General features: G+C 30.3%; 1 protein-coding gene across 1 annotated transcript in view; it reads left to right on the top strand.

Moving 5' to 3' along the window:
* Window positions 1-25254, top strand: part of LOC113378799 (protein lap4) — a 77654-nt gene that overhangs the window by 35902 nt on the left and 16498 nt on the right. The window contains exons 2-29 of the mRNA XM_026619396.1: window positions 3687-3804; window positions 9001-9169; window positions 12484-12604; window positions 13301-13447; window positions 13923-14071; window positions 14151-14396; window positions 14949-15069; window positions 15145-15199; window positions 16589-16660; window positions 16924-17036; window positions 17363-17518; window positions 17596-17745; window positions 18206-18361; window positions 19208-19250; window positions 20036-20199; window positions 20278-20406; window positions 20476-20631; window positions 20702-20899; window positions 20965-21151; window positions 21230-21310; window positions 21381-21550; window positions 21629-21730; window positions 23009-23182; window positions 23625-23735; window positions 23795-23974; window positions 24738-24896; window positions 24970-25074; window positions 25146-25244. Coding sequence (XP_026475181.1) covers window positions 3687-3804; window positions 9001-9169; window positions 12484-12604; window positions 13301-13447; window positions 13923-14071; window positions 14151-14396; window positions 14949-15069; window positions 15145-15199; window positions 16589-16660; window positions 16924-17036; window positions 17363-17518; window positions 17596-17745; window positions 18206-18361; window positions 19208-19250; window positions 20036-20199; window positions 20278-20406; window positions 20476-20631; window positions 20702-20899; window positions 20965-21151; window positions 21230-21310; window positions 21381-21550; window positions 21629-21730; window positions 23009-23182; window positions 23625-23735; window positions 23795-23974; window positions 24738-24896; window positions 24970-25074; window positions 25146-25244 — 3831 coding nt within the window. The remainder of the gene's footprint in view (window positions 1-3686; window positions 3805-9000; window positions 9170-12483; window positions 12605-13300; window positions 13448-13922; window positions 14072-14150; window positions 14397-14948; window positions 15070-15144; window positions 15200-16588; window positions 16661-16923; window positions 17037-17362; window positions 17519-17595; window positions 17746-18205; window positions 18362-19207; window positions 19251-20035; window positions 20200-20277; window positions 20407-20475; window positions 20632-20701; window positions 20900-20964; window positions 21152-21229; window positions 21311-21380; window positions 21551-21628; window positions 21731-23008; window positions 23183-23624; window positions 23736-23794; window positions 23975-24737; window positions 24897-24969; window positions 25075-25145; window positions 25245-25254) is intronic.

Below are 25254 nucleotides of genomic sequence, written 5' to 3'. Positions count from 1 at the left end.
TATTATCGCTAATATGAAGGAAGTTAGAACAAAAATAAAAAATTACCCAGCGGTAAGTTTTTTTGTTGATAGAAGGAACTTTCGTAAACCATACGACGTTATAGAAACAATACTGATAACTAAATCATAATAGATATGAGATATGAATGAATAATAATCAATTTTTATCGCATAATCTAGAGCCGTCGCGAATCGAAACATAATAATAGTGTCAATGTATAGTTTTTCACTTCCGATGCACATTAAATATTCAAAATGTTATCCGTTTGATCGTCAACAATGCGCGTTGAACTGCATCAGAGAGTAGCTCGGATACCTACCTACATAGAAATACCTGTCTGTGATCACCGTCATACGAACGACATCAATAAGGCTCACACGACAATGGACTCATGCAAATGGAAATGATATAATATAATTAAATATTTTTCTATGGCAGCGTAGAAAAAATCGATAGGTACTAGAAAAATCAGAGCCAGTTGAGGAAATGAACATGGACTAGCAATTCCTGGTTTCAATTCTGGCCAGCTCGATATCAAGCAGGATGATACCAGATAGGTCATATATTGCAAATATGATTTGAAGTGAGAATAGACACTCGAAGGCATTGCTGCAACATAACTAGATAGATAAATATTTATTAAATATAATCGCCACGCAAAGGAGAATGGATAACCGCTGGATTGCCTTTTTGTGAAATAGTAGGATAACACATTCACCCCTAACCTTGTATTGCTTATACTTCTTCTTGTGCTAAACTTTTTTTAGTAAAAAAACATTTATAAAATATTTACGTATTATAATTTCATAATATTAGGTTGTCAAATATCTCCCTTCCGCTTTTTTGCTCTTGATTTATAATACAAAAAGGCGGAAGGGAGATATTTGACAACCTTATATATTGACATATTATAAAATCATCTGGTTCAATCAAGTAACTTCTAAAACTTTTCATTGAATGAACAAAGAGTAAAAAAACAAAAAATGAAAAATAAAAAGTATGTAAGTGAAAACATGAGGTTAAATATTAAGGAAATACATTGGATTTACAAATGTTAATCAGCCCTTTTTGGTAACTTTCAAAAAGTAAAAGTAAAGAAGAACTACGTTCATTAACACTAGAACAATTTAAATAAATAAAACAAGGTATTGCAGATTTTTTTTCTTTTTTATTTCCATATAATTGCAAGCTGTCTGGTTCTTTATATGGGATAATTAATTAATTACTGATAGGATTATTTTTATCAAAGGTGTGTTTGAAATTTATCATTTGATCGGAAAACACAGTTTTGGATTTTTATAATTTTAAACATGTTGATATATTCTCTTGTACTGGAATTGAAAAATTTGACTTATGAACAAACATTACAATCATTGCAATCTACTTTATAAACAAATTCTGTAGTTTTTTTTGGAGTTTTTGAATTTAAAAGGGGAGAAATTAAGTATTGTCAAAATTAAAAATCATATTCATAATTTTTTAAAATAAGAAAAACTCGTATATTATCAAGAAAGGATGAAGAACCCTTTATACTAGAAAGAGATATATTTGTGAGGAGGAGTCATAAAAATTTATATTAATTTGTGAATAATCTAAGGTGTTCAATTAATATCAACACACACACACACACGCACACACTCGCACACACACACACACACACATATATATATATATATATATATATATATATATATATATGTTTGTATATTTATACAGCTCTTTCGTCACTATTACTACGCAAATCAGGTGATATATACCAGAGCACTATTTATTAAAACAAACTAAAATATATTTTTATCAATTCCAATGCAAGAAGAATTTGATTTGAAATTTTTCAATGAAGAATGAGTATTTTTAAACATGTTTTAAATGGAAAAGGCAATTTATAATATTCATTATCAAAATAATAATTAAAGAGAGTCTTATCGGTTAGGAATTGCACATCATATTTATATGATCATGTAAGATTAATTTTATTTGAAACACTTGAATTAAGAACATGTATTTTTATACCTAATTATTTTTCCAGTACAAAAATAAGCAATTATAACTCTGAAAGAAAATACATACAGAACTCTATCAAAAATTCATTTTCCATCAAAACATTTAGTTCACATCGTTTTTTTTTCCTTTCGGCGATTTATATGAATCCCGGCCAAATGCGAATTTCAACTTCCGAAGTTAATTGCCACGAAAGCGAAGGCAATTACAAAAATAGCAATTACCTATTCGGAGGAGAAGAAAATGAGAGAGTTGTCAGAATAATATAATCAATACCTTTATGAATATTTTATTTTTGACGATTACGATAAAATACAATGCGAAGCAAATGGGCACCCAGCAACAAACACCGTTTTTAGGGATTCAAATTCGGCGGGAGAATGTAACAGAGGCTTTTGAAACTTTTGATCTTAAATGTAATGTGGGCGAAAGTATCATTGAGCGGAATAATAAATTAAAAAAGTGCCAAGATCTGTATAAACAAATTATATATTGTTCAGCATGGACTAAGGAATCTAATAGTAATAAATAACAAAAAAAATTTTTTTAGAAAACTCATTTATTGTCAACTTTTCTGAACTATGTTCGTTCCATCTTCAGGAAATCTGTGAAGAACATGGTCTTTAGAAAATTTTTTTGTTCTTTGAAAATTTTGTATTTAGTGAAACACGGAGTGTTAAAATATAATATTCATAATCTAACAAGGAGAACCTTAGGTTTACTTTTCTAAGATTTTGATGAATTTTCGACTGGTGATGGAGTTAACAGTTAAACTGTAAAAATTATTTTTTTTTCCAGAAAAAAATATTTATTAACTTCCCTAGGGTAAGTTATAGTAATCGCAAAAAAAAAAATGAAAGTGAAAATGTTTGCATATCTTTACGTTTTAGAGGTTTCTGAACATTTTAGCATACCTAAAAAAAATGGATGTATACGTGTGTGTGTGTGTGTTCAGATACAAATTTTCGTCGACGATTTCAAGAACACCGTTCAACCGATTTCAATTATTGAAAAAACCTTCGATTCCTATTGATGAGGAGACGTGCTGATTATTTTTTTTGGCAAAGGCAGGTCTAGTCCTTCCGAAGATACGGGGCAAAAAGTGCCAAAAACAGTGCCAAAATAATACAAATAAATTTTGTTCTCATTTTTATGGGTTTCAGAAAACATCGTTTGTCGTAAAACTGCTACGAGGCGCTTTTGCGCTTTCATATTTTGTCTCTATGCAGCTAAAGCACCGCGATTGTTTAAAAAAAAAGTTCAAAATTTCCAAAATATTTTAAACAAAAAAAAATTCTGAGATCTGTCTTTTTTTTTCAAAAATTTAATATGTCTCAGAAATCTATCTTCTTCAGTTTAAAAAAAATTAATCTTTTTTAAAAATGTAATTTTTGGTACGGGAAGTTTCAGCAATTTGCCTTAAGGTACGATGCCATACACCACTAGTTCCTTTATATATTAAAAAATCAACTTACAAGATCTAATATTTATTGAGAATTTGCTGAAACAACTGGGATAGAGCAGATGCTAGTCAAACTAAAATATTATAGGCCTATGAGAAGTCAATCAAAAATGTCAACCAATAATGCTGTACTTTATCTATTATTATTGGAGATGATAACTTTAAGTTTTTAGTATTATTAAAATTTCAATATTTTCACATACTATTTTCCTTCTATTTCAGAATTTCTTTCGCCTTCAACGATTACGGAAGCTCGGACTTAGTGATAATGAAATTCACCGGTTGCCTGCCGAAATTCAAAATTTTGAAAATCTTGTGGAGCTTGACGTATCAAGAAATGGTAAGCATTTGAGTTTTTATTGGCTGTTAAACTGTTTGTTTTAAATTAACTGCAACAAGTTCCATTTACTGAACGTGAATTTTAATGAGTTTTCACAAAGAGCTCTTTAAACAAATAAAACACGGCCAAGAGTAAACGTCTTGTAATTGCGTTACTTGACTTTTTGTCTGGGAATAATACAGATTGTTGTTATCATTAGAATATAATGTTGTGTTTAATTTTGGGCAACGAAATATGTATTCTGGGCATTATTTTTATAATGAAAGTTAAAAACCATTTTTTAAATATTTATGAACGATACATTTGATCGGTAATGGTTTTGGTAACTTTTATCCATGAGGTATTTGGAAATTAGTTTTGTTCATAGCGCAAAGTTTAATTTGGCTAATTGGGCTTCTCACAGTGATTGTATTCAGTGATTTAGAACATTTAAGAAATTAATATGAATAATATCTCATTAGATAATTGATTTAAAAATACACCAGCCTAAAAACTATTACAAAGAACTAATTGGGCTTTTTTACACATAAATCTTGCTCTATAAGCTCTTAAAACACATAAGAACTAGTTGTGTATGGCATCGTGCCTTAAGGTAAATTGCTGGAACTTTCCGTACCGTAATGAAATATTCGAGGAATATTAAATGTTTTTAAATAGATTATTATAAATAGTGTAACATTGTCTAATATTTATAAGAATTATATAAACTAAATTACAAAGTTCAAATTATTTATTTTAAGTATATAAGTGATCTTTAGAAATTTAGCCAGAATGAAAATTATAATCTGAATTATTTTCGATATACAAAACAAATTTTTTTGGAACAAACACAAGCAGAAAGTTTTTTGAATCATTCAAATCGGATGCTTAGTTTTCTCAAAAAACTACAATTTTTTTAACATTTAGCTCTGTATCTTTGAAATGGCTGGCCCTGCCTCTGCCAAAAACTAATCACCACTTCTCCCAATCATTACTAATTGAATGCTTTTTATATCATTCAAATCGGATGCTCCGTTTTCTCAAAAGCTCGATTGCTATTTTCTGTACTCTTTTCTCTGTATCTCCGAAACAGCTGGACTTACCTTTGCCAAAAACTAACCAGCACATTTCCCTATTAATGGAATCGAATGTTTTTTAAACCAGTCAAATCGGTTGATCCGCGTGCCCTAAAACGTGGACGTAAAATTTTATCTATACACACATTACACACACACAAACACATCTATTTTTTTTTTGAGGTATGCCAAAATTTTCCGAAACCTTCAAAAGGCGAAGAAATGTAAAAATTTTCAATTTCGATTTTTGGTAAGTTATTTTACAATAACTTACTCTGCGGGAAGTTAAAAAAAATGATAGGACGATGACAGAGGATAGAAAATATGATTTTCCTACCCTACTAAAAATTAGTTGCAGCAAGATTAGTCAATTACCAATATTTAAAAAAAAATACATATTATAGTTGTAAAAAAATTGCAGCATATTAGACCAAAATTCAAGGCATATAGGTCAATTATGACACAACAATAATTAGTAAAATTTAGCACCGCTTCTTACATAATCCATAACAGCACTGCGGTAAATTTTTCTTATTAATTCCAGATTTTTCTATAGATCAACATGTTTTGTAACTGACAGGCGTTCAATAAATGCTAATGAGTCGCTCATGACTGATAATGAGTAGTAGAAGCAGTAGCGGCGCTAGGCGTCGGCGGTGTCGGCGGCCGCCGACGGCCTCGCGCCTGTGGGGGCCTCGCAAGAGGCCCCGAAAAAATTTTTATTATTTAAAGTTTAGTTTTCAATTTTTATTTAGTTTTTTTTTATGCTGATGAGCGAGTAAAGAAGATTAGTGGTTTGCGGGCACTCTCATTTTACTCTCTTATCTCTTATGGGCACTATCTAATATCGTCTGTCATTACTATAGATTTCTTCGCGCAAGGCGGCTAATTCTCTGGTTGTTTATATTTGTGTGTTTTTTATGTGAGCATAATGTAAATCATTATTTAGGAATACAAACATGTAGTTATCTTAACGTATCCAAACAGTAACTAAATAAACGCTCCATCAAAATTGATCAATGAGAATTGACAATGGTTTACATTTTTTTTAAATAAATATTATAAATACTGTTAATTTGAAACTAATCATTATTTTACACTGTCGATATATTTTTTTAAACATTCTAATCAGATGGTAAGTTCTTTCAAAAACTGCATCACCAAATTGATTAATAACCTTTTAACTATTTTTGTATTTCCAAAACCGCTGGACCTGCTTTTGCCAATTTATCAACAGGAATGTTCTGTTGATCATTTAAATCGGTCGATTCAAATAATCCGACATTTTGAAATTTCTGAACCGATTTTGAAAATTCAAAAACTCTTAAGTTTTCAGTTGGCTGTAAGTTTTTCGTAAAAATCGACCGCGTCGTTTCTTCGTAATTAATTGTAGATTTTTTTTAGAAAAAAAACTCGGTATAAAGATAAAAATTATAGTCTAAACTAACATAAAGTTTATGGAACTACAATAATTGATTAATTATATAAATTCATTAAATTTTGGAATAATGGCCCGATCTTTTAGGTCATGCCATGTGTACGTTCTATGTGCGTATTTGTGCACTCAATTTATTACGATTATACATTTTTCAAATCTAATTAATCAATTGTAGATTTTAAAATTTTGTCTAATTAGTTATTGATTAAGTCGGTGGTTTCTAATCATTTTCATTCAGAAAGACTTGAACAGTCGAAAAATTATAAAACTATCTAATCGAATAATTTGGCAAAAAAGAAACATCTTCGGGATAATTATTTAATTTCCGTGTTTTACTAAGATCTAATGAACGAACTTTTTTTGCCGAAGAGTTTGTTCATTTTAACTTGTGCAATTTTTGTATATTTCAATTTGTGTAAATATCTGATTAAAAATATATCTGATACTTTTGTTCAACAATAATTAGTTTTTAACTTTGTAACAAAACTGATTAAATTTTTAGAAAGATAGGTCAAGCGGTTTTGGAGATCCATTAAAAAAAGGAAAAGAAAAGCTATTTTCAACAAAACAAAAATGATCATTGGATATACACGCATCGAATTTTCAGATATTTTATAAAGATTTTAGTAATAAGTACAAATTTTGTTTCGATTTCTATGCATTCCGTACCAATGTTCCGCGTTAGACCACGACGCGGCGCTTACGCGCTTCGATATTTCATCTCAGGGAGGTAACAAAGCGTGATTGCTTTGAAAAAAAGTTCAAAATTTTCAAAAAAATTCAAAATATAAATAAAAAATATCTCGATTTAGAAAAAAAGTTAATTTTTATAAAAAAAAAATCTATTTCAATTCTTCAATTTTCAAAAAAATAATTTTTTTTTTCAAAGTTTTCAGATTTTTTTTAACATTTAAATTACAGCACGGAAAGTTTTAGTGATAGTCCTTAAAAAAGGGGGGCCTCGCAAACGAATTTCGCCGACGCCGACAAATGGTCTAGCGCCGCCACTGAGTAGAAGTATCCTTCACACAAAGACCGATTTGGATAATTTGAGAGTTAAATGATAATTAACACTGACATTCAAACACTAAACACCAATTAAGAAACTGGATACTTTAGATTCTGAGTCTATGTAGTACAGGTGGAAGTTAATTTATTGATCTGGTTATTCGAAATTTAATTCGGTAATCAAACACATATCAGGAGAATGGAGAAGTATTTATTAATTCAGCACCGATTTTCTCTTATCATTAATAATATCCATAATTTGCAACATGTAATAACTTTCAGTACATTATTATAGTCAGTTAATTTCAAAATTCATTACTGTAATGAGTAAATGAGCTGAAGACTTCTATCACTAGCCCGATAATTGTAATCAATTTCAAATAATCAAATTTTTTAATAAACAAAAAAAAATTAAAAATATTAGACAATATTACAGTATTTATAATAATCTATTTGAAAACATTTAATATTCCTCGAACATTTCACTACTAGTTCAACAAGTACCTATATGTTATAATTTCCGCGAAATGAAATTTTTTATATATCTTTACGTTTCAAAACCTACTGAACATTTTGGCGTACCTTAAAAAACTGGATGTTTATGTGTGTGTGTGTTTTAGTATGTATGTATGTTTGGATACATATTTTTGTCCACGATTTTAAGAATAAGGATCAACCGATTTGAATGATTCAGAAAACATTTGATTTTTATTCATGGATGCTGATTAGTTTTTGGAAAAAGCAGGTCTAACCGTTTCGAAGATACGGTGTAAAAATAGCAAAAAATGACAATTCGGTTATCGGCGTCCGATTTGAGTGATTCAAAAAAAATTTATTTGTATTGGCGAAATGAAGATGAATAGATTAAAATTTGAGAAGGCAGGTGTAGCGGTTTAGGAGATCCAATAAGAAAGGAAAAATCATTTGGGGGTCATAAATGATCATTAGACATATGCACATCAAATTATCATATATTTTATAGAGATTTTTATAATAAGTATAATTTTTATTTACATTGCTATGGGTTCCTTACCAATGTTCAACAGTTTGAATGTGATGCAACGCTTACGCGCTTCGTTATTTTGTCTCTCTCTAGCTAACGCAACCGCGATACCTTTGGCAAAAAGTTCTAATTTTTCCAAAATTTCAAAATCCTCGAGAATCTCATTTTTTTTTTTCAAAAAAAAAAATTAAAGCTTTTTTTTAATTATAATTTTTGGTACGGGAAGTTTCAGCACCACCAGTTTATTTTATTTGTTAGAACAACAATCAGAACTTTAAGAGCTCTATGAGCTGTTGTGGTGATACTTCTTAACTACATGGATTTTTTTAGAAGACCACCTAATGGTTGTTCTATATATATTTGATATATTTTGATTAGAATTTTTTTAATGCTAATGACTTTTTAATTTGATGCATCAATCCTAAGAAGGGCTATGACTATTTTTACTTAAACCGCTTAATTTAGTATCAGTTTTACATAATGCATTTCTAGTAAGTTAAGTTACCATGTAAGTAGAATTTATTTGTATATTACATACACGGCTAAATCTTTATTAGAGGCTAATAAACGTAAAGGAAAAAAACACCGTCTCTATCTATATCGATGATAAGAGCCTTGTAGCCACTAGTTGTAAGTTGTAAGTTGAAATTGCGTACTAGTCTAATTATTTGTATTTTATGACTTCATTGCAGACATTCCCGATATACCTGAGGACATCAAGCATCTGCGGGCACTACAGGTAGCAGACTTCAGTAGTAACCCCATACCTAAATTACCTTCGGGTTTTAGTCAGCTGACATCACTTACAGTACTAGGCCTTAATGACATGAGCCTCACGAGCTTACCGAGCGACTTCGGATGGTAAGCCAAAACAATAATAATAAATACTTGTTACTAAAATTATAATAAATACTTTTTTCGAAACTGCGATTGTCGAGTATACTCGTCAGTCGTATAAATCTTTGACCATTGGGTATTTGGATTGCAAATTTTGAACAAAAAATAAAAAAACAACAAATATATTCTTAAGATTCCAAATGTTTAGTATTGGGGCTTTTTACCCCAAAACTAAATTTGACCTCGATTTTGGCCACACAAAATTGTGCGCACAGTTCAATGATTGCGCCAAAGTTAACGGGTTAACTATTTATGAATTTTATAGGTAACTATATCATGAATCTGTGAACATCAATAGACATTTCATCATTTTGTCGATATTTGTGAACTCTGGGCACTAACAAATTTAATTAACAAAAATTTCATAAAATATTCTTTTTAAGTAACAAAAAAGTTGTACTTTGTTGTATTCTTATATATGACATATATAAAATATCATAAGATATAACTCATTCTGCTCTATATACATTCCTCTTGCATTATTATATTCAAGTAAATTTTACTATTCTGCATTGCGATGATGCCATTAGATAGAAATCAGTATGTTTCATCAGCACTTAAACAGTTAAGGAATGCAAATGTTATTAAATAAATGTTCTCTATGAATAGAACTATTATGATCATCACTAAATATGTGTCAACTCGAAAACAACTGTGCCGGCTTTTAGGACCAAGGTCCTTTTCACCAACCTATAATAAACTACTAAACTAGGATAATATAAAATCTACGTGAATATGTAGTATACAGTTTTGGGTTATAGGACAACTACCCAAAATCAATACATAACAAAGATTTTAAAATAAAATCTTTATGATCTGTCTGTTAGCGCCTAAATATATTCCAAACTGGTTCCTTCATCAGGATACTAATATGATCACCCCAAAAAAGCAACTGATGGTTCCGATCCCATCAATGATCCCAAAAGCTTTTGGCTGTTTCCAAAAAGACTTATAAGAACTCATCAACTAGAACTCTTCTAGATATAGAAAATTTATTTTGCTATTGTATTATGTGGAAACTTATTTTCATTCTTACCCAATGGTATTTTTTATTTAAAGTAGAAGTAATACTGGTAAATTCCACTCATTGTTATTTATTAACTACTCGAAGGGTAAGTTATTGTAATCGTTCAAAAATCGAAATTGAAAATTTTTGCATATTTTTTCGTTTTGAAGTTTGAACTTAGAAAAAAATTGTTATGTGTGTGTGTATGTATGTATGGATATAATTTTTCGTTCACGTTTTCGGGCGCATGATTCAACCGATTTGAATGATTCAAAAAACATTCGATTCCTATTGATAGAGCGACCTACTGATTAGTTTTTGGCAAAAGCCAGTCCAGCCGTTTTGGAGTTACGGAGCAAAGAGTGCAGAAGATAGAAATCAAATTTTTGAGAGAACGGAGCATTCGATTTGAATAATCCTTATAATAAAAGTAGTGATTAGTTTTTGACAAAGACAGGTTCAGCCATTTCTTAGATACGGAGCTAAATGTGCAAAAATGGCAGTTTTTTGAGGGAAATAAGCATCTGATTCGAATGATTCAAAAAACTGTTTGCTTGTGTTGACGAAACTATTGTTTTTGGGAAAGAAAAAAAAATATTTCAAAAAAAAAAATATTTTGAATACCGAAAATAATTCGGATTTTCAAAATTTTAATTTGGTACGGCAAGTTCTAGCAATTTTTCACCATTAGTTATATCAATTTTATTATGTTTGCTAGATGTCTACTAGGTTTATTTGTAATGTACATGGTGAAAAAAATGTGGATACTCTAAAATGTCTATAACCCCTTTTAAAATTTCATTTACCAATTTAGTTCATCGTTTTCTATAAGATCGCCTCAAGTGATTTTGTCTGGATACCTAACTTCAATATTTGCTAGTCGTTTAATTTTAATCGCATTTATTAGATGAAAACAGGGTTAGGTTCTGAAAACAGGCTGGGTGCGGGTTAAAGGTCGATAAATTTGACGAAATTGATACGGCCAACATTGTTTACATTGCAGTTTGTGAAAATTACTTTTGAAGGGTAGATTAATGGGTTATTAGAAAAATTGATGGCTGAGAAATTACTTTATTTGAAATTTATTTTTGTCTGCGTTTTAAATGCATTTAGTTTCAATTACACATCAGAAAAATGGGGAAAGAAATTGCCTTTAATTATTCAACTACTCTAATATTTTAGAATCTTTGTTTAGATCATAAGTTTCCAAACTGTTTTTTTGTCATGGACCCCCTATTTACCTGATATCGATTTTTTAAAAATAAATTTCTAACTGTACTAAAGTTTGTTATAAAATATTGAACGTAAAAATATATGTTAATTTTATACATTTATTAATTGAATTTTATACAATAACAAAATAATAATGTAAGCGAAAACTAAATGTTTAATTACTTGTTGGGGTTACAAATTTTTCAAATACACCACGAGTTGTCTGACAAATATTTTTAAAGCGTTTTTGGCCTTTAATTTGCAAATATTTCTAAAATTTATTATATAGGTTTGTAAAATTTGTATAAATATCGATAATTCAGAATTTGTACTACGAATTGTTTGAATATATTATATATTTATTTTAAATATTTGAGGAGTTATAAATTTTCATAATTAGAAGTCGAGTTTCTTGGCAAATCTGTTTGGAGCGGTTCTTGGATTTAAAAAAAATGTTCAAAATATTCAAAATAAATCAGAATACAAAAAAATCAATTTTTTCAAAAATTTCAAGACTTCTCAAAAATCTAATTTTATAATTTAGTTTTGGATACGGGAAGTACCAGCAATTTGCCTTAAGGCACGATGCCATGCACCACTAGTTTATTATTTATTTGTTCAGTTAGTAAATAAATTGAATAATATTTAAATATTATTTTCATACGAAATGCTTAATGTTCACACGCGTATGAACCAGATTTGAGATGTAATTATATTAACACATGAAAATTCACTCGCCATTTAAAAATAATGCGATTCTATTTTTACGTTTGTGTTTTCAAATTGTTGTTTGCGGTGGCATTAACGTCAATATATTTATATATATACATATTTATATTTATATACACACAATATGTATATTTAGATTTATATTTTAACCACATAAATTATGAGAAATTATATTTTATTAAAATTTATTGGGATTTTGCTTAATAACATTTTTCTGATGACCGATCTAAAAATAGATCTACAAATCTTACTTTATATTCAGATTTTAGTATTGTTTATATTAGTTATTATTTACAATTTCAATAAATATTCTAAATCATGTTTATTTCAGCTTGACATCACTAGAATCATTAGAACTGAGAGAAAATTTATTAAAATCTCTTCCTGAGTCTTTGAGTCGACTTTCAAAGTTGCAGAGGCTAGATTTAGGTGATAATGAATTAGAAGAATTGGTAAGTAATTTATTAATTATTAATTAAAACGAAATACAAAAAAATGGTTAAATTTGCATTTTCGTATGCTTATTCAATTCTATGAATTATGAGTGTATTTTTGCAGCAGTAAATTCTGTGAATTTATTGCAAAATATACAATATCAGCAATACAATTAAAATTTATGCTTTGTTAATTGCCAGGCTATATGCACACTAAACATTCTGAAAATGTATATTTTAACGCTAAAAATTTATTTCATAAGGATATAATTTAGCGTGTAAAGGATAAATCGACGTTAATTCTAGAATATTATTATTTATGATCACAAGTCAAACAATACATATGTAGTATTCAGATAAATTTGTTTTACATTGAACGATTGTATAAACAAACGATAACCGTTAATTTACTTTGGCCTTGTGCGAAAACATTGGACATATATAAAATATTTGAATATGTTGGAAATAAACAATGTATAGAAATTTAAATTGGTTCAGAGAAACAAATTTTAACTAAGTTTTATCGAATTTAATGTGCATGGTAATAAATGAACGAGACTGCTCCACCGCATGAGCTTTCAGAAAATAATATGTTTCAAAATTATTTATTGTTCAAACTAGAACATTTGCAAAAAGTAAAGTTTTTATATGTGAATAATAAAGTACTAGGTTAAATGATATAATATTAATAAATTTAATAATTTATTTTATCAGCCCCCACACATAGGATCCCTTCCAGCATTACAGGAGCTCTGGTTAGATCATAATCAGCTGCAGTCTCTACCAGAACAACTTGGCTCTTTGCGCAGTCTGATTTGTCTCGACGTTTCGGAGAATAGATTGGAGACAATTCCTGATCGGGTAAGGGAATAAATGGAACATTTAGTGTATTTTTTTAGATTTATTTGGAAATTAAAGTTGGTAGCATTTCTCAAAAGTCTATAAAGTCTTTATCTTTTATTACCTCTTGATCATATTAATTAATTTGATAAGTAAAATTTGATATGAATATGAATTATTGTGTTGTTTGTTTTCGGATGGCAATCAATTTACCTATTCTGATGGAGATTTCTACTATAATATAATTAGAGTTGAATCTAAAATAAATAGTTTCCGATTTGATCCTGTTTATTTACTACTGTAGACCACCTCAATGCGGTATCAGACTTTAGCCTGCTCATTCTTAGCTCGCCATAAACTTTATTGCAATCGTAAGACGACCGCAGTAAAGATAGCAATGGTCATTCGTGATTCGCAGACAACTACACTATTCTCACGAAGTTTACATTTAAATGTGAACTAACATCTATCATGAATTATCTTATTTTATTCGAAGGTGTTGCGAGGACTTGCCAATCTCACTGATTTGCTACTTTCACAAAACCTCATCGAGGAGTTACCTGATGGCATCGGTGAAATGCACAAATTGACCATTTTAAAATTGGACCAGAATCGCCTGCACACGCTCAATAGCAACATAGGAAAGTAAGTGATAAAGGATATTTATGATAAATGTTATACCTGTTCTTATGATTTTTACAATTACTATTTTTCTTTTTCTCAGATGTGAAAATCTGCAGGAGCTGATATTGACTGAAAATTTCCTCCTGTCCTTGCCCGTTGGTATCGGCAACCTGTTGCGCTTGACGAACCTGAACGTCGATCGTAACAGCCTGGTGTCAATACCTCACCAGATCGGTAATTTAACGATGCTTGGCGTATTGTCATTGCGTGATAATAAACTCACAGTTGTGCCTAATGAACTCGGAGACTGCAAGTCATTGCATGTTCTTGACGTGTCCGGAAATAGGTGAGATGATAAACTTATTTATAAAATTTCAAATGTATCCGCATATCTATAATGCAATTCATATAATATTTTTGGATGTTCTCTTATCGCTATGCAAAATTTTATTAAAATAGTTAGATCTTTGGCTAAATTTGAAAATCAGTAGGATTCCCAACTGAACTTTTGAACGGTTTCAAAGTTCTCGAATCTGTACAGGGCTTTTTGCAAAACTATGACGAAATTGTTTACACTTTTATAATAATTTAAATAAAATGACGCGAGTAATTGATATCGGATTTTTCAAGTTTTGTTATCGAATTTTTGGTCTTGGAATTTTTATTCGGTTTTATTTATTATTAAATAACATTATGGTATCGCGCCGCCGAGTATGGCCAAACATTCCGTTTTGGCGATATGGTGGCAATATGATCCTTTGCAAATTCATTACTCCCCTTCAGAATTATTTTATCTTTAGAATGTGGGTGTAATTTACACGATAAATTGCCAGACTAATTATTTAAGAATTTTTCATTATCAATTTCATGAAATTCTACTCCATGTTTTTCTTTTCAGATTAAAGTATCTTCCATTTTCTTTAGTTAATTTGCAATTAAAAGCGATTTGGTTATCAGAAAACCAAGCCCAGCCACTTCTTACATTCCAAACTGATATTGACGAAGCGACCTCAGAACAGGTAGACAAAATATTTGTATAAGCTAATATCAAATTTTAATGGAAGTTTTTGATACATGTTCTTTTTTATCTTCAGGTGCTGACATGTTTCTTGTTACCACAACAAGATTACCAACATCCTACAACGCAAGGTAATTTAATATGTTGTGCTAAAGAATTTTGCCTTGATAAAAGAAATATTAATCGATTTTATTTTGTGCAAATTGATCATTCATTGCCTCTTATTATTGCTTTTCATCATGACTTAAAACTAACATAATCATTTTTTCATGTCTTGAGTTTGCTTTAAGTTTTGATTAATTTATTTGTTTTTTTGTGTTATCTAATTAAATGTTTTCTGAATCAATCTCGGTATCAAATTAAATCTTTTTCTTTACAACAGGCTAAATGCAATTTAATAAATGTGACTGATGCTCATAATACAATTTTTATTCAGATAATTGGTGGTTGTACGATTAAATGCAATAACTTGCTTTGCACTGAATTGAACGTAATTAAAACTTAACTAGGCAAAAAATTTACTTGGCAACGCACTATCCCTTATCGATGGTGATCACTTTAAATAGCTATATAATTTATATTAGATTATTTTGCACACCTAGCATAATGTATTTATACTATCTTACTGTAGCATACTATCGTGGTACGATATCGTAATATTATAGTACGATGCCGTACTATGGTGGTTAAATAGCGTACTGTCGTACTACTATTGCGTACTATATTACTACTATAATTTACCATTATGGTACGATAGCGTACCACCACTGCAGTACGATAGCCTACTTTCATAGTGCGAAAGCGTGTTATTGTGCCACGATAGAGTGTCATTGCAGTACGAAAGTGTCATTGTAGTACGAAAGAGCGCCATTGTGCTACGATAAGTGTCATTGCAGTACGAAAGAGCGCCATTGTGCTACGATAAGTGTCATTGTAGTACGAAAGAGCGCAATTCGTCGCCATTGTTCTACGATAGAGTGTCATTGTAGTACGAAAGCATGCCATTGTGCTACGTAAGCGTGCGATCATCATTCTAGTACGAAATCGTACTATCGTAGCACGTTGGCGTACTATCGTAGTACCATTGCATACTATGATAACTTATTTATTTTTTTATAGAACTGGACAAACCGTGATTGTTAAGAATATCAAATTAATACTTATTAAGTACAAAAAACATTTTCAATGTTCAATCAGCAATATCATGGGGATAAGGTTGCTTTCAGGACACTAAAAAATTTGCACAATGCACCGCTAAACTAACGCACAAATATCATCCTATTGTAAGAAAAAAAAATTCTTTTTATATTACCTTATTTTCAAATACGAACTCTTTTGTTCGTGAAAATCATATTGTAATGAATATTTAAATAATGAATTTCTGTTTGCTTTTACCACGTGCACATTGTCTTATGCTACTGCGCTTTGTTCAGTTCTTGTAATATTTGTTTATTATATGCACATTTTCACTTTTCACATTGTATGTATGTTTTTGTTTTTTGTTTGTTAATTAACATCAGATTTCGAGTGGACTGACGGACGATTATATCGGTCAGAACAACAGTTTAAATCCGGTGATATTAATTTCCAAGGTAAGATAGTTATCGTATTGTTGATTTTGATCAGAAAGATAATTGTATAATATCTTATTGATTTTCCAAACTTATATTACACGCATGAAATAATTAGCACATACCAACACTATCATCTGGCACAAATGCACCTCTGAAAGCATAAAATTGTATCAACATGTATTAAAAATATATTGTTTAAATTTCCGATTTTATGGAGAATAAATATTTATAATTTTTAAAATATGATCACAAATTTTAATTTTTTTTTATTTATTTATTAGACACGGATAGCGGTGGTACTACCGACTGGGAGGAAAGGGAGGCCTCACGAACGTCCACTGTTAAATTCCAACACGATGATTCCGACCAAAAAGCACGGGAACAAGATAAAGAAGTAATTGAAAATTTTACTTATCTTATTACAATTGAAATATTTAAAAAATGTTTTAGGGTTGGACAACCCCCGCACTTTAATTCTAATAAATTGTTCACTTATATTATATGAAAGCGGGACAAAAAATCATTTGGTTTACTAAAATGTAAAAATTTAGAACGTATGTATTTTTCAATCATGCATAATAAAAAAATAATAGAGATTAATGCAAACAATTAAAAAAATCTTAGGATTGACTACACCTTACCCTTTCGGGTTATGAAAAATAATTGTTAGTAAATAGATTTTGATACTGAAATATTAATATTTCTATTAAAAATTTTCAGACTCCATTTGTTAGACAAAATACACCTCATCCTAAGGAATTGAAAGCTAAAGCACAAAAATTGTTTTTGAAATCAAAGCAAAACTCAACCGAGGAACAACAATCGGTTGCCGTTAACCACCTTGTTACCGGAACGAAACCTGTGGAAGCTACTAAGGTATTTGTCGAATACTATCTTGTCGAATACCTGCAAGTATATGTATAATTTAATTATTTTTATTTTTTTTTAATTAGCAAATAGTACCTAACGACGTGAAAGCAAATGTGCAGTTAGATAGTACGTATTCTGTCGCGCCTAATGCTGTACATGAAGAAGTCATTACGAGTCCCGCTGATGCTTCAACAGAACCTACAGAAGATGTGGACAGTGCTGCTTACCTTGAGGTATGGTCTTCTAAAAATATAAGTTATAACCTGTGATATTTCTATTTCCATGTTTCATAACCTTGCTGAGTCTTATACATGTATCCGACTGCAGATTGCTATATATTTGGCCCAACTCTAATAAATCAGTGGGACATCTGCGTTTTACTAAATATTTTACTGCATTTCAAAGCATTTTTTAGATTTGCATTTTTCTCGCAATTATTGGATTTTGTGACTCCTTTGATGAAATAATGTAAGTTCTATGCGTCGATGTTCCACTGAAGTGTTAAGTAAAACCTGTCTTATTTTACACCCAATGCACCACGTAAAATACATTTATATTAAGCCAAGGCGCATTGAAATTCGTGTTTTAAGTCTCTACATGTTTCGAAGAATAATAGCTCATCAAGTAGAAAAGCAACATAAGGTTCAGAGAAAGATGATAATATTTTTGTTAAAAAATAATGATTATAATCAGGATGAAGAGTACGAAGAAAAAAAGGTTGGATTCGTAGAAAATGCGGATGCTGACAGTAAAGTTAGCAAACTGAAACGGAGAGATACCCCCCATCACCTTAAAAATAAGAGAGTGACGTCCACTCCTGACAAGGAAAAAATGGCATTGCTCGATGCGGTAATTTCTGAAATGTTTCTAACAGGCCATTATCATCTTATTTTCATTTTTTGACTTTTGCATAGATGCTAATATGATTTGATCGAAGCGGTAGATCGAAAGGCTTTTTTCGAACTTCAAGCATTTGTTTATTGCACTTATAACTAATGTTTTCGTAGACGTTAGTGTTTTCATTTGCTCGTCATTTTTCCAATTTTTACGTATATTTTATTTTTTTCATTTATCCATCAGTGTATTAATGTTGTGTTGTATCTCTATATATGTATATGTTTTATATGTGTAATTAATATATTAGAGAATCAAATTTTTGGCCATTGGGACACTTTGCAATTCTGATTTATTTCATGGGTCAGTTTAAGCAACTTTGCCGAAGAAACTGTTGTCCGAATATATTTTTTTTTCTTTACATATTTAAATGCAAATGCAAAAATGCAATACGCTAAAAAATTTGGAACGCAAATGTTTGGAATTCTAACATGGCGACAGAAAACTATGCGTGCAGCCTATATATTTTAATTTATTAAAATTAAACTACTTTTATAGGCCTTTAATATTTTAAGAGTTCTGACTTGACTATCAACTCTATAACCACACGAAATTTCAACAAATTCTGAGACGAATAAACCTGATTTTTTCTAAATATGTGTATGGAAAAGAAACTATATTCAAAGTTTTGCTGACTTGCAATGGCGTTGAGCTACAGTTTCTTTGGCAAAGTTTCTGAAATGGGCCATAGAACTAGTATCGCGATGTGCAACCTGTGCACTCTTTGGCAATTTGAATCGCCCTAATAATATATATGAAAATATATTTTCGTTCACGGTGACATAAATATTTTCATTTCAGGTTATCAAACGCGAAAGAGAAGAACAACTCATGAACGCGTTAGGTGAGTCATATCAAACACCTTTTATACATGCTGATAATTTTTTTATTCCGAAATATTTGTTATATTTAAAAAACTAAAGAATTTGTACTATTTATGATATAAAACGATAACGTATCTCGTATCCAAACACACACCTCCCCTCGCACAAAACTTATCTTGTTTGATTTTGATAAGAGAACCTTTATCGTTTTATTCAGTAATGTACATAAACATGACACATTTGTATAGTGTTTTAATGTCTTCCATTACATTTAGCTTTAAAAATTAAAACCTGAGTTAAAATAAAATTAATATTATGCTGAAAGTTAAATTTAAAGTTGATTCTTTGCCGAGGAGGGGATCGCGTAGACGTCGAAGATCCAGTGTAACTTCCCGTGTGTAAAAAATCAAATATATTTTTGCAAAAATTACAAATCCTAATATTTAAAATACTTAATGGTCATATTCTACTTCCTCGAATTTATATTCAACTTTTTCGCTACGAGCGTCGCCTATTGGCGACATCCCCCTGACATCGGTCTGTGGGTACGAGTGTCGCATATAGACGACATTCAGTGTGTCGACTTTTGCTTCAAAATGTATCAAATGAACTTTTATTTTTAATAATGATTAATAAAGCTTAAAATATTTTGTGTAACAAATTCTTGAGCGGCTTGCTGGCTTGTACAGCATTGTCACTTGTATGGAAAACACCGCCGTAGCGAAAGGGTTATGCAAAAAAAAAAACAGTTGAACTGTAGCTTATTATTTTTTTGCATAGTTTATTTATATATACGTTATTCCAGGTGGCAAAGAAATCGTGCATGAAATACGCGTATCTAGGACAGGTTCAGGATTAGGTTTAAGCATAGCTGGTGGTGTTGGTTCAACTCCATTCAAAGGTGATGATGAGGGTATTTTCATATCACGAGTCACTCCCGGAGGACCAGCTGATTTGGCTGGACTCAAGGTAACTTTCAAAACATGAAACATTTATTTGTTGAGATGACTGTATAATTTCTTATGGGAAAACATGTATCATTTACAGGTTGGCGATAAAGTTATAACTGTAAATGGAGTTTCCGTACTTTCCGCTGATCATTATGATGCAGTCGAAGTTCTGAAAGCTAGTGGTCCTTTGTTAATATTACAGGTTACTCGAAGTGATAATGACGAGGTTCGACTTGTTTCAATAATAAAGTAATTGTGTTTGCGAAACAGTTCTAACAATAATATTGATTTACAGATTCATTCTGGAACAACAAGCAAAACACATTCTAGGCAAAATAGTTCCGTTTCACAAAATAGTTCTGTATGTAATAGAAGTGATATAGTTGTAAGTGAAAAGTCTTCCACAATGATGATGAAACCAGAACCCATAACATTAGTACCAGACAATTCAGTACGTAAAAAAAATAATTATCTAGTTACTTGTATACTATTTGTTTCATAAGTGATATTTATATTTTCAGGAACCACTTATGCAGAAAATAACACTTCATACAACACTCATAAGAGATCCTGGCTGTGGTCTAGGATTTAGTATAGCTGGTGGCAGAGAATCTCCTTCTTACAAAGAAAATGCAGATGGTGTTTATATATCAAGAATTGCAGAAGGCGGAGTGGCTCACAAAGATGGAAAATTACAACTGGGAGATAAAGTTATCTCTGTGAGTATAAAAACAAAAAAAAAATGTATTACAAACTTTGCAACTAATAATTAATTTAAATCCAGATTAATGGTGTTGACATGACTGCTGGCAGACATGATCAAGCTGTTGGGCTTTTAACTGGTTTGGAACGTTTTGTTAGGATTGTTGTTGAGAGACAAGTTCCAATAGATTCCGTCACTGGTAGTCCAAGTCCAAATATTCTTAAAGGAAATGTATACAGCCCTAATAGTTATATAGCAAACCGTCCAGGTAATAATAATCAATAAATACTTCATCGAATTGCATAAACTCTATAATTACAACAATAATAATTTTTATTATTATTAGGTTTTACATACAGACGTAATATAACAGATCAGGAAACGGCTAAGCCAACACTGTCTCCTGGAATTGTTCAACCACCTGCAGGTAATATCTGATTGCTTAAGATAAGTGAGACGAATTATGATTTAAGAATAAAAATAAAGAATTTTGTTAGGAGTGGCTCTTCAGCCTCCACAGCCAGCACCCAGGTCTATGAAGGAGGTCATCACGAACATTCCTATCACTAAACCCCAGCATAAAAATGAATCATCAGAAAACACACAATCACACCAAGAGCAACCTAGTACGACAAAGCCTGAAAATCATGAGGGAGATGATATACATGTATGTATGGTTTTGATAGTTGCAGTCTTACGCGATTGATATAAATTAATTGATTGTTTTTTAACATGTGGTTTGTAGATACCTCGTCCAATTACAAATGAAGAATTCCAAGCTATGATTCCACCGCATTTCTTAAGCAATCAACCTAACCCAGCAATTATGGCAACACCTGAAGCACAGGTAACTTTACTTTGAAATATTTTGTTATTTTAATTTAAATAATAAATAAAATGTCCATGTGAATAATTTAGAATAGTTTTAATATTTTTTATAAAGGAATATAATATGGTGAATAAATAATTCAAATTTTATAATAATTGCAATACCAGTCTGTTCACACTTATTATTTTCAATGTAAATTGTCTATAACTTTTAACCAAATCATAAATTGGGGTAATCCTACTAATCAATAATTTGTATTTGTACAGAAAAAAGTAAAAACACAACCAATAATATACTTTTTAAATTTCATATCTGTTTTGAAAAGAGAATATTTGAAATTAAGGTATCTAATCATTATTTCAATTGCCAATGTTTTACATTTTTATACCATAATTGAATATGCATTCTGTTTTTATTTTTTTTAGAGATTAATATCATTTCGATTATTTTTGTTCATCCATGTCGTCTTTAAGGTGTATTTATAGTGATATTATTGTTGACTAATTTAGGACAAATTGTTATATCATTTTTAATACAAAGCATGTGTGTGTTTACATACTGTCATTTTAATTCATAAACCACTGAAATAAAAAGTAACAAAAACTAACATTAGATACTGAGAGACTAAATTATATTAAGTAATGGAAACTAAAATACAGGGTATTTTAGAACTCAACGTCAAACCAAAATGGGGTGACAGCATTGATTGTAACTATCAAGAGAATAACTGGAAACAAAATTTATCCCATACAACTTAGGGCTTTGGTCGAACATTATTCATTTTTGGTTATTATTAATTTTGATCATTTAAGCTTTGGATTCGAAATCTCAAACAAGATTTCTCTGTGTGTAATCCATCAATTTCAAAGTCAATCAGTTTAGAAAATTTTAAGTTCATAGTTTAACAAATAGTCTTAATTCTTGACAACTTGGGGAGATTTTATTATTATTCTTGACTGTGGTTCTAGGAAGGTCAATTAAAACTTTCAAAACTTAGAAATTATAACTTTTAAACTTTTATGATGGTTACAATCAAACTGTTGCCCTGTTTCGGCTTGACGTTGAGTTCTGGGACACCCTGTATATAATGTGTAATAACCATGGAAATATACTAAACTACACAAATAATAAAAGAGAAAATCACATTTAATATTTTGAGATAGACTGGATGCGATTCAGATTTGAGCAAAATTCTGAGCTTTATTCGTTTTTTTTTTCTCAATAGTTTAAGTTTATATTATTATTTTGATTACTAATCTCAAACAATATCTGTTATACATTATTTCGATTGATCAGGTGACTGTAACAATAAAACAGCCTCCGCCAGTCGGGAATGGCGTGATTGATTTGTTACCTCCTACAACGATTGCCATCGGCAAAGTGACTGAAACAATAACCAAGGCAACATTCACTGAGACTACTGTTACTCGGGTCACTGACAATAAATTACGCGAGCAAGTTATTATTGAGGTGCGATTTTAAAGACATTTTTTATTTTCATATCTTTTACTAATATTCAGGAATGATACACGATGATACATTCGTAAACAAACCAAATCCATTGATGGAGAAATTGGATTGTGAGTGCTTCTTTTTGTATACTGAACACTTCTCTTTACCTTCGGTTTACATAATGTTCCTTATTTCATTTCTATACAGAAAATAATTAATCAGTCATGACTAACCTTATGTGTAAATTTGTCCGTATATTAGTTTTGTATCTAACAATAGTTTTAATTTATTTGAACTAATATTTTAGGTGAAATGGTACTAAAAGCATTTCAATACATATGTGACTGATAATTATAAAATTATACAGGTTGTAAATCTATATTTGTATTTCTTTCTTATGGTTTTTCTGAACTCTTTGTTTTTTATGTCTTTTATAATGCATCATTTTCAAATTTTCTAGGACGTGGTTCTGAATAAGACTAAGGGTTCATTAGGCTTCAGTATTATTGGAGGCACTGATCATTCCTCAGTTCCATTCGGCATAAATGAACCAGGAATATTTATTTCACACGTACGTAACTTGTAAGAAACATAGTGTTATATTTGATTTACCTTGACAACTTTTTCTAGGTTGTTCCTGGTGGCATAGCTCATCAATCTGGTAAATTAAGATTAGGTGATCGTTTGTTAAGTGTAAATGGTACATCACTTGTTGGAGCATCACATCATGAAGCTGTTATGCTTCTTTTACAACCAGGGGAAGAAATGACGTTATCAGTTCAACACGATCCGCTACCTGCAGGATTTGAGGTAAGGTTATGGGCAATTGTAAAAATGATGATTAAGAAGAAATTCTGTAATATAGTATAGTTTTAGATTAAAATAGCAACAAAATTAAAGTAGATGACTATAAATAAATATGATATTGAAGATTCATAGAATCTTTGCTTTAAATACACATTTTGCATATCATGTAAAAGAAAAAACTAATAAAAAATTAGTTTCAAATTATTATATTAACAATGTATATAGCAAAAGACTGCTCATTATAAATATGCTTATATAATTAAATCATTGCCAAAAATAAGAGAGATTACTTCAAATGCAATTTGTATTGTGATGTTGCTTTTTAAAATGCTTTTGCAATTTTATATAGTTACTTTTTTCATTGCATGCAGCTTGTAGAACACTTGCCAACAATTGTAAGTAACACAAGTTGTGCTTTAGACTTATAAATAATTGCTCGAATTTTATTATAAATACTTTTGTTGGATTTTACCATGTAAAACTATAATGCAGGTTGTACATTGTAATAAAAACATACATCATTTATATAATTTCATAAAATATTTTGTATAATATTTAATCTAATAGTAGTATGTATATATATATATAGGTATGAAGTTTAGCTGGAACATTAAACCATCTAACGATTTAGTTTTTAAATAGTTTCTAGCAACATACAAGTATTGAAAAATGTTTCCATAATCGTTTAGAGCACTAGATTTGATGCACATAATTTATTATTCAGCGTTTTATTGCTTATTAATCATTTATTTTATTATTTGTTCAGGAAATTCGTATTATAAAAAGTCCAGGAGAAAGATTGGGTATGCACATAAAAGGAGGTTTAAATGGTTTGAAAGGCAATCCTTTAGATCCATCCGATGAAGGTATTTTTATTTCCAAAATCAGTTCTCAAGGAGCTATAAGGAGAGACGGTCGATTAAAGGTTCAAATAATAATGACACTCTTATTCATGCAATTATTAATTTCTAGTTTGTTTTTAATAAATTTGTTTTTAGGTGGGAATGAGGCTGCTGAAAGTAAATGGCATTTCATTATTAGGAGTAACTCATCAGGAAGCAGTCAATGCTTTGAGATCTTGCGGGGACGAACTAGATATTGTGGTAACTAACTAATTTTGATATACCCATGAGCTATTTTACTGAAACCGTTGCTGATGTTAATTTTATCTCAGGTTTGCTCAGGTTATAACAAACCAAAAGGGGATCAAATTACTGCATCGGTTAGCCCTAGTGTTAGTAGTTTGGACAAAGAAGAAAGGACAATTGAAAGGGTAATAAATA

Source organism: Ctenocephalides felis, unplaced genomic scaffold (assembly GCF_003426905.1).
Source record: "Ctenocephalides felis isolate EL2017-DRISC unplaced genomic scaffold, ASM342690v1 CF-g0.4_SCAFFOLD_01886, whole genome shotgun sequence".
Taxonomy (NCBI): Eukaryota; Metazoa; Arthropoda; class Insecta; order Siphonaptera; family Pulicidae; genus Ctenocephalides; species Ctenocephalides felis.
Note: the sequence above shows the minus strand (reverse complement) of the source record. Positions and strands in the feature narration are given on the sequence as shown.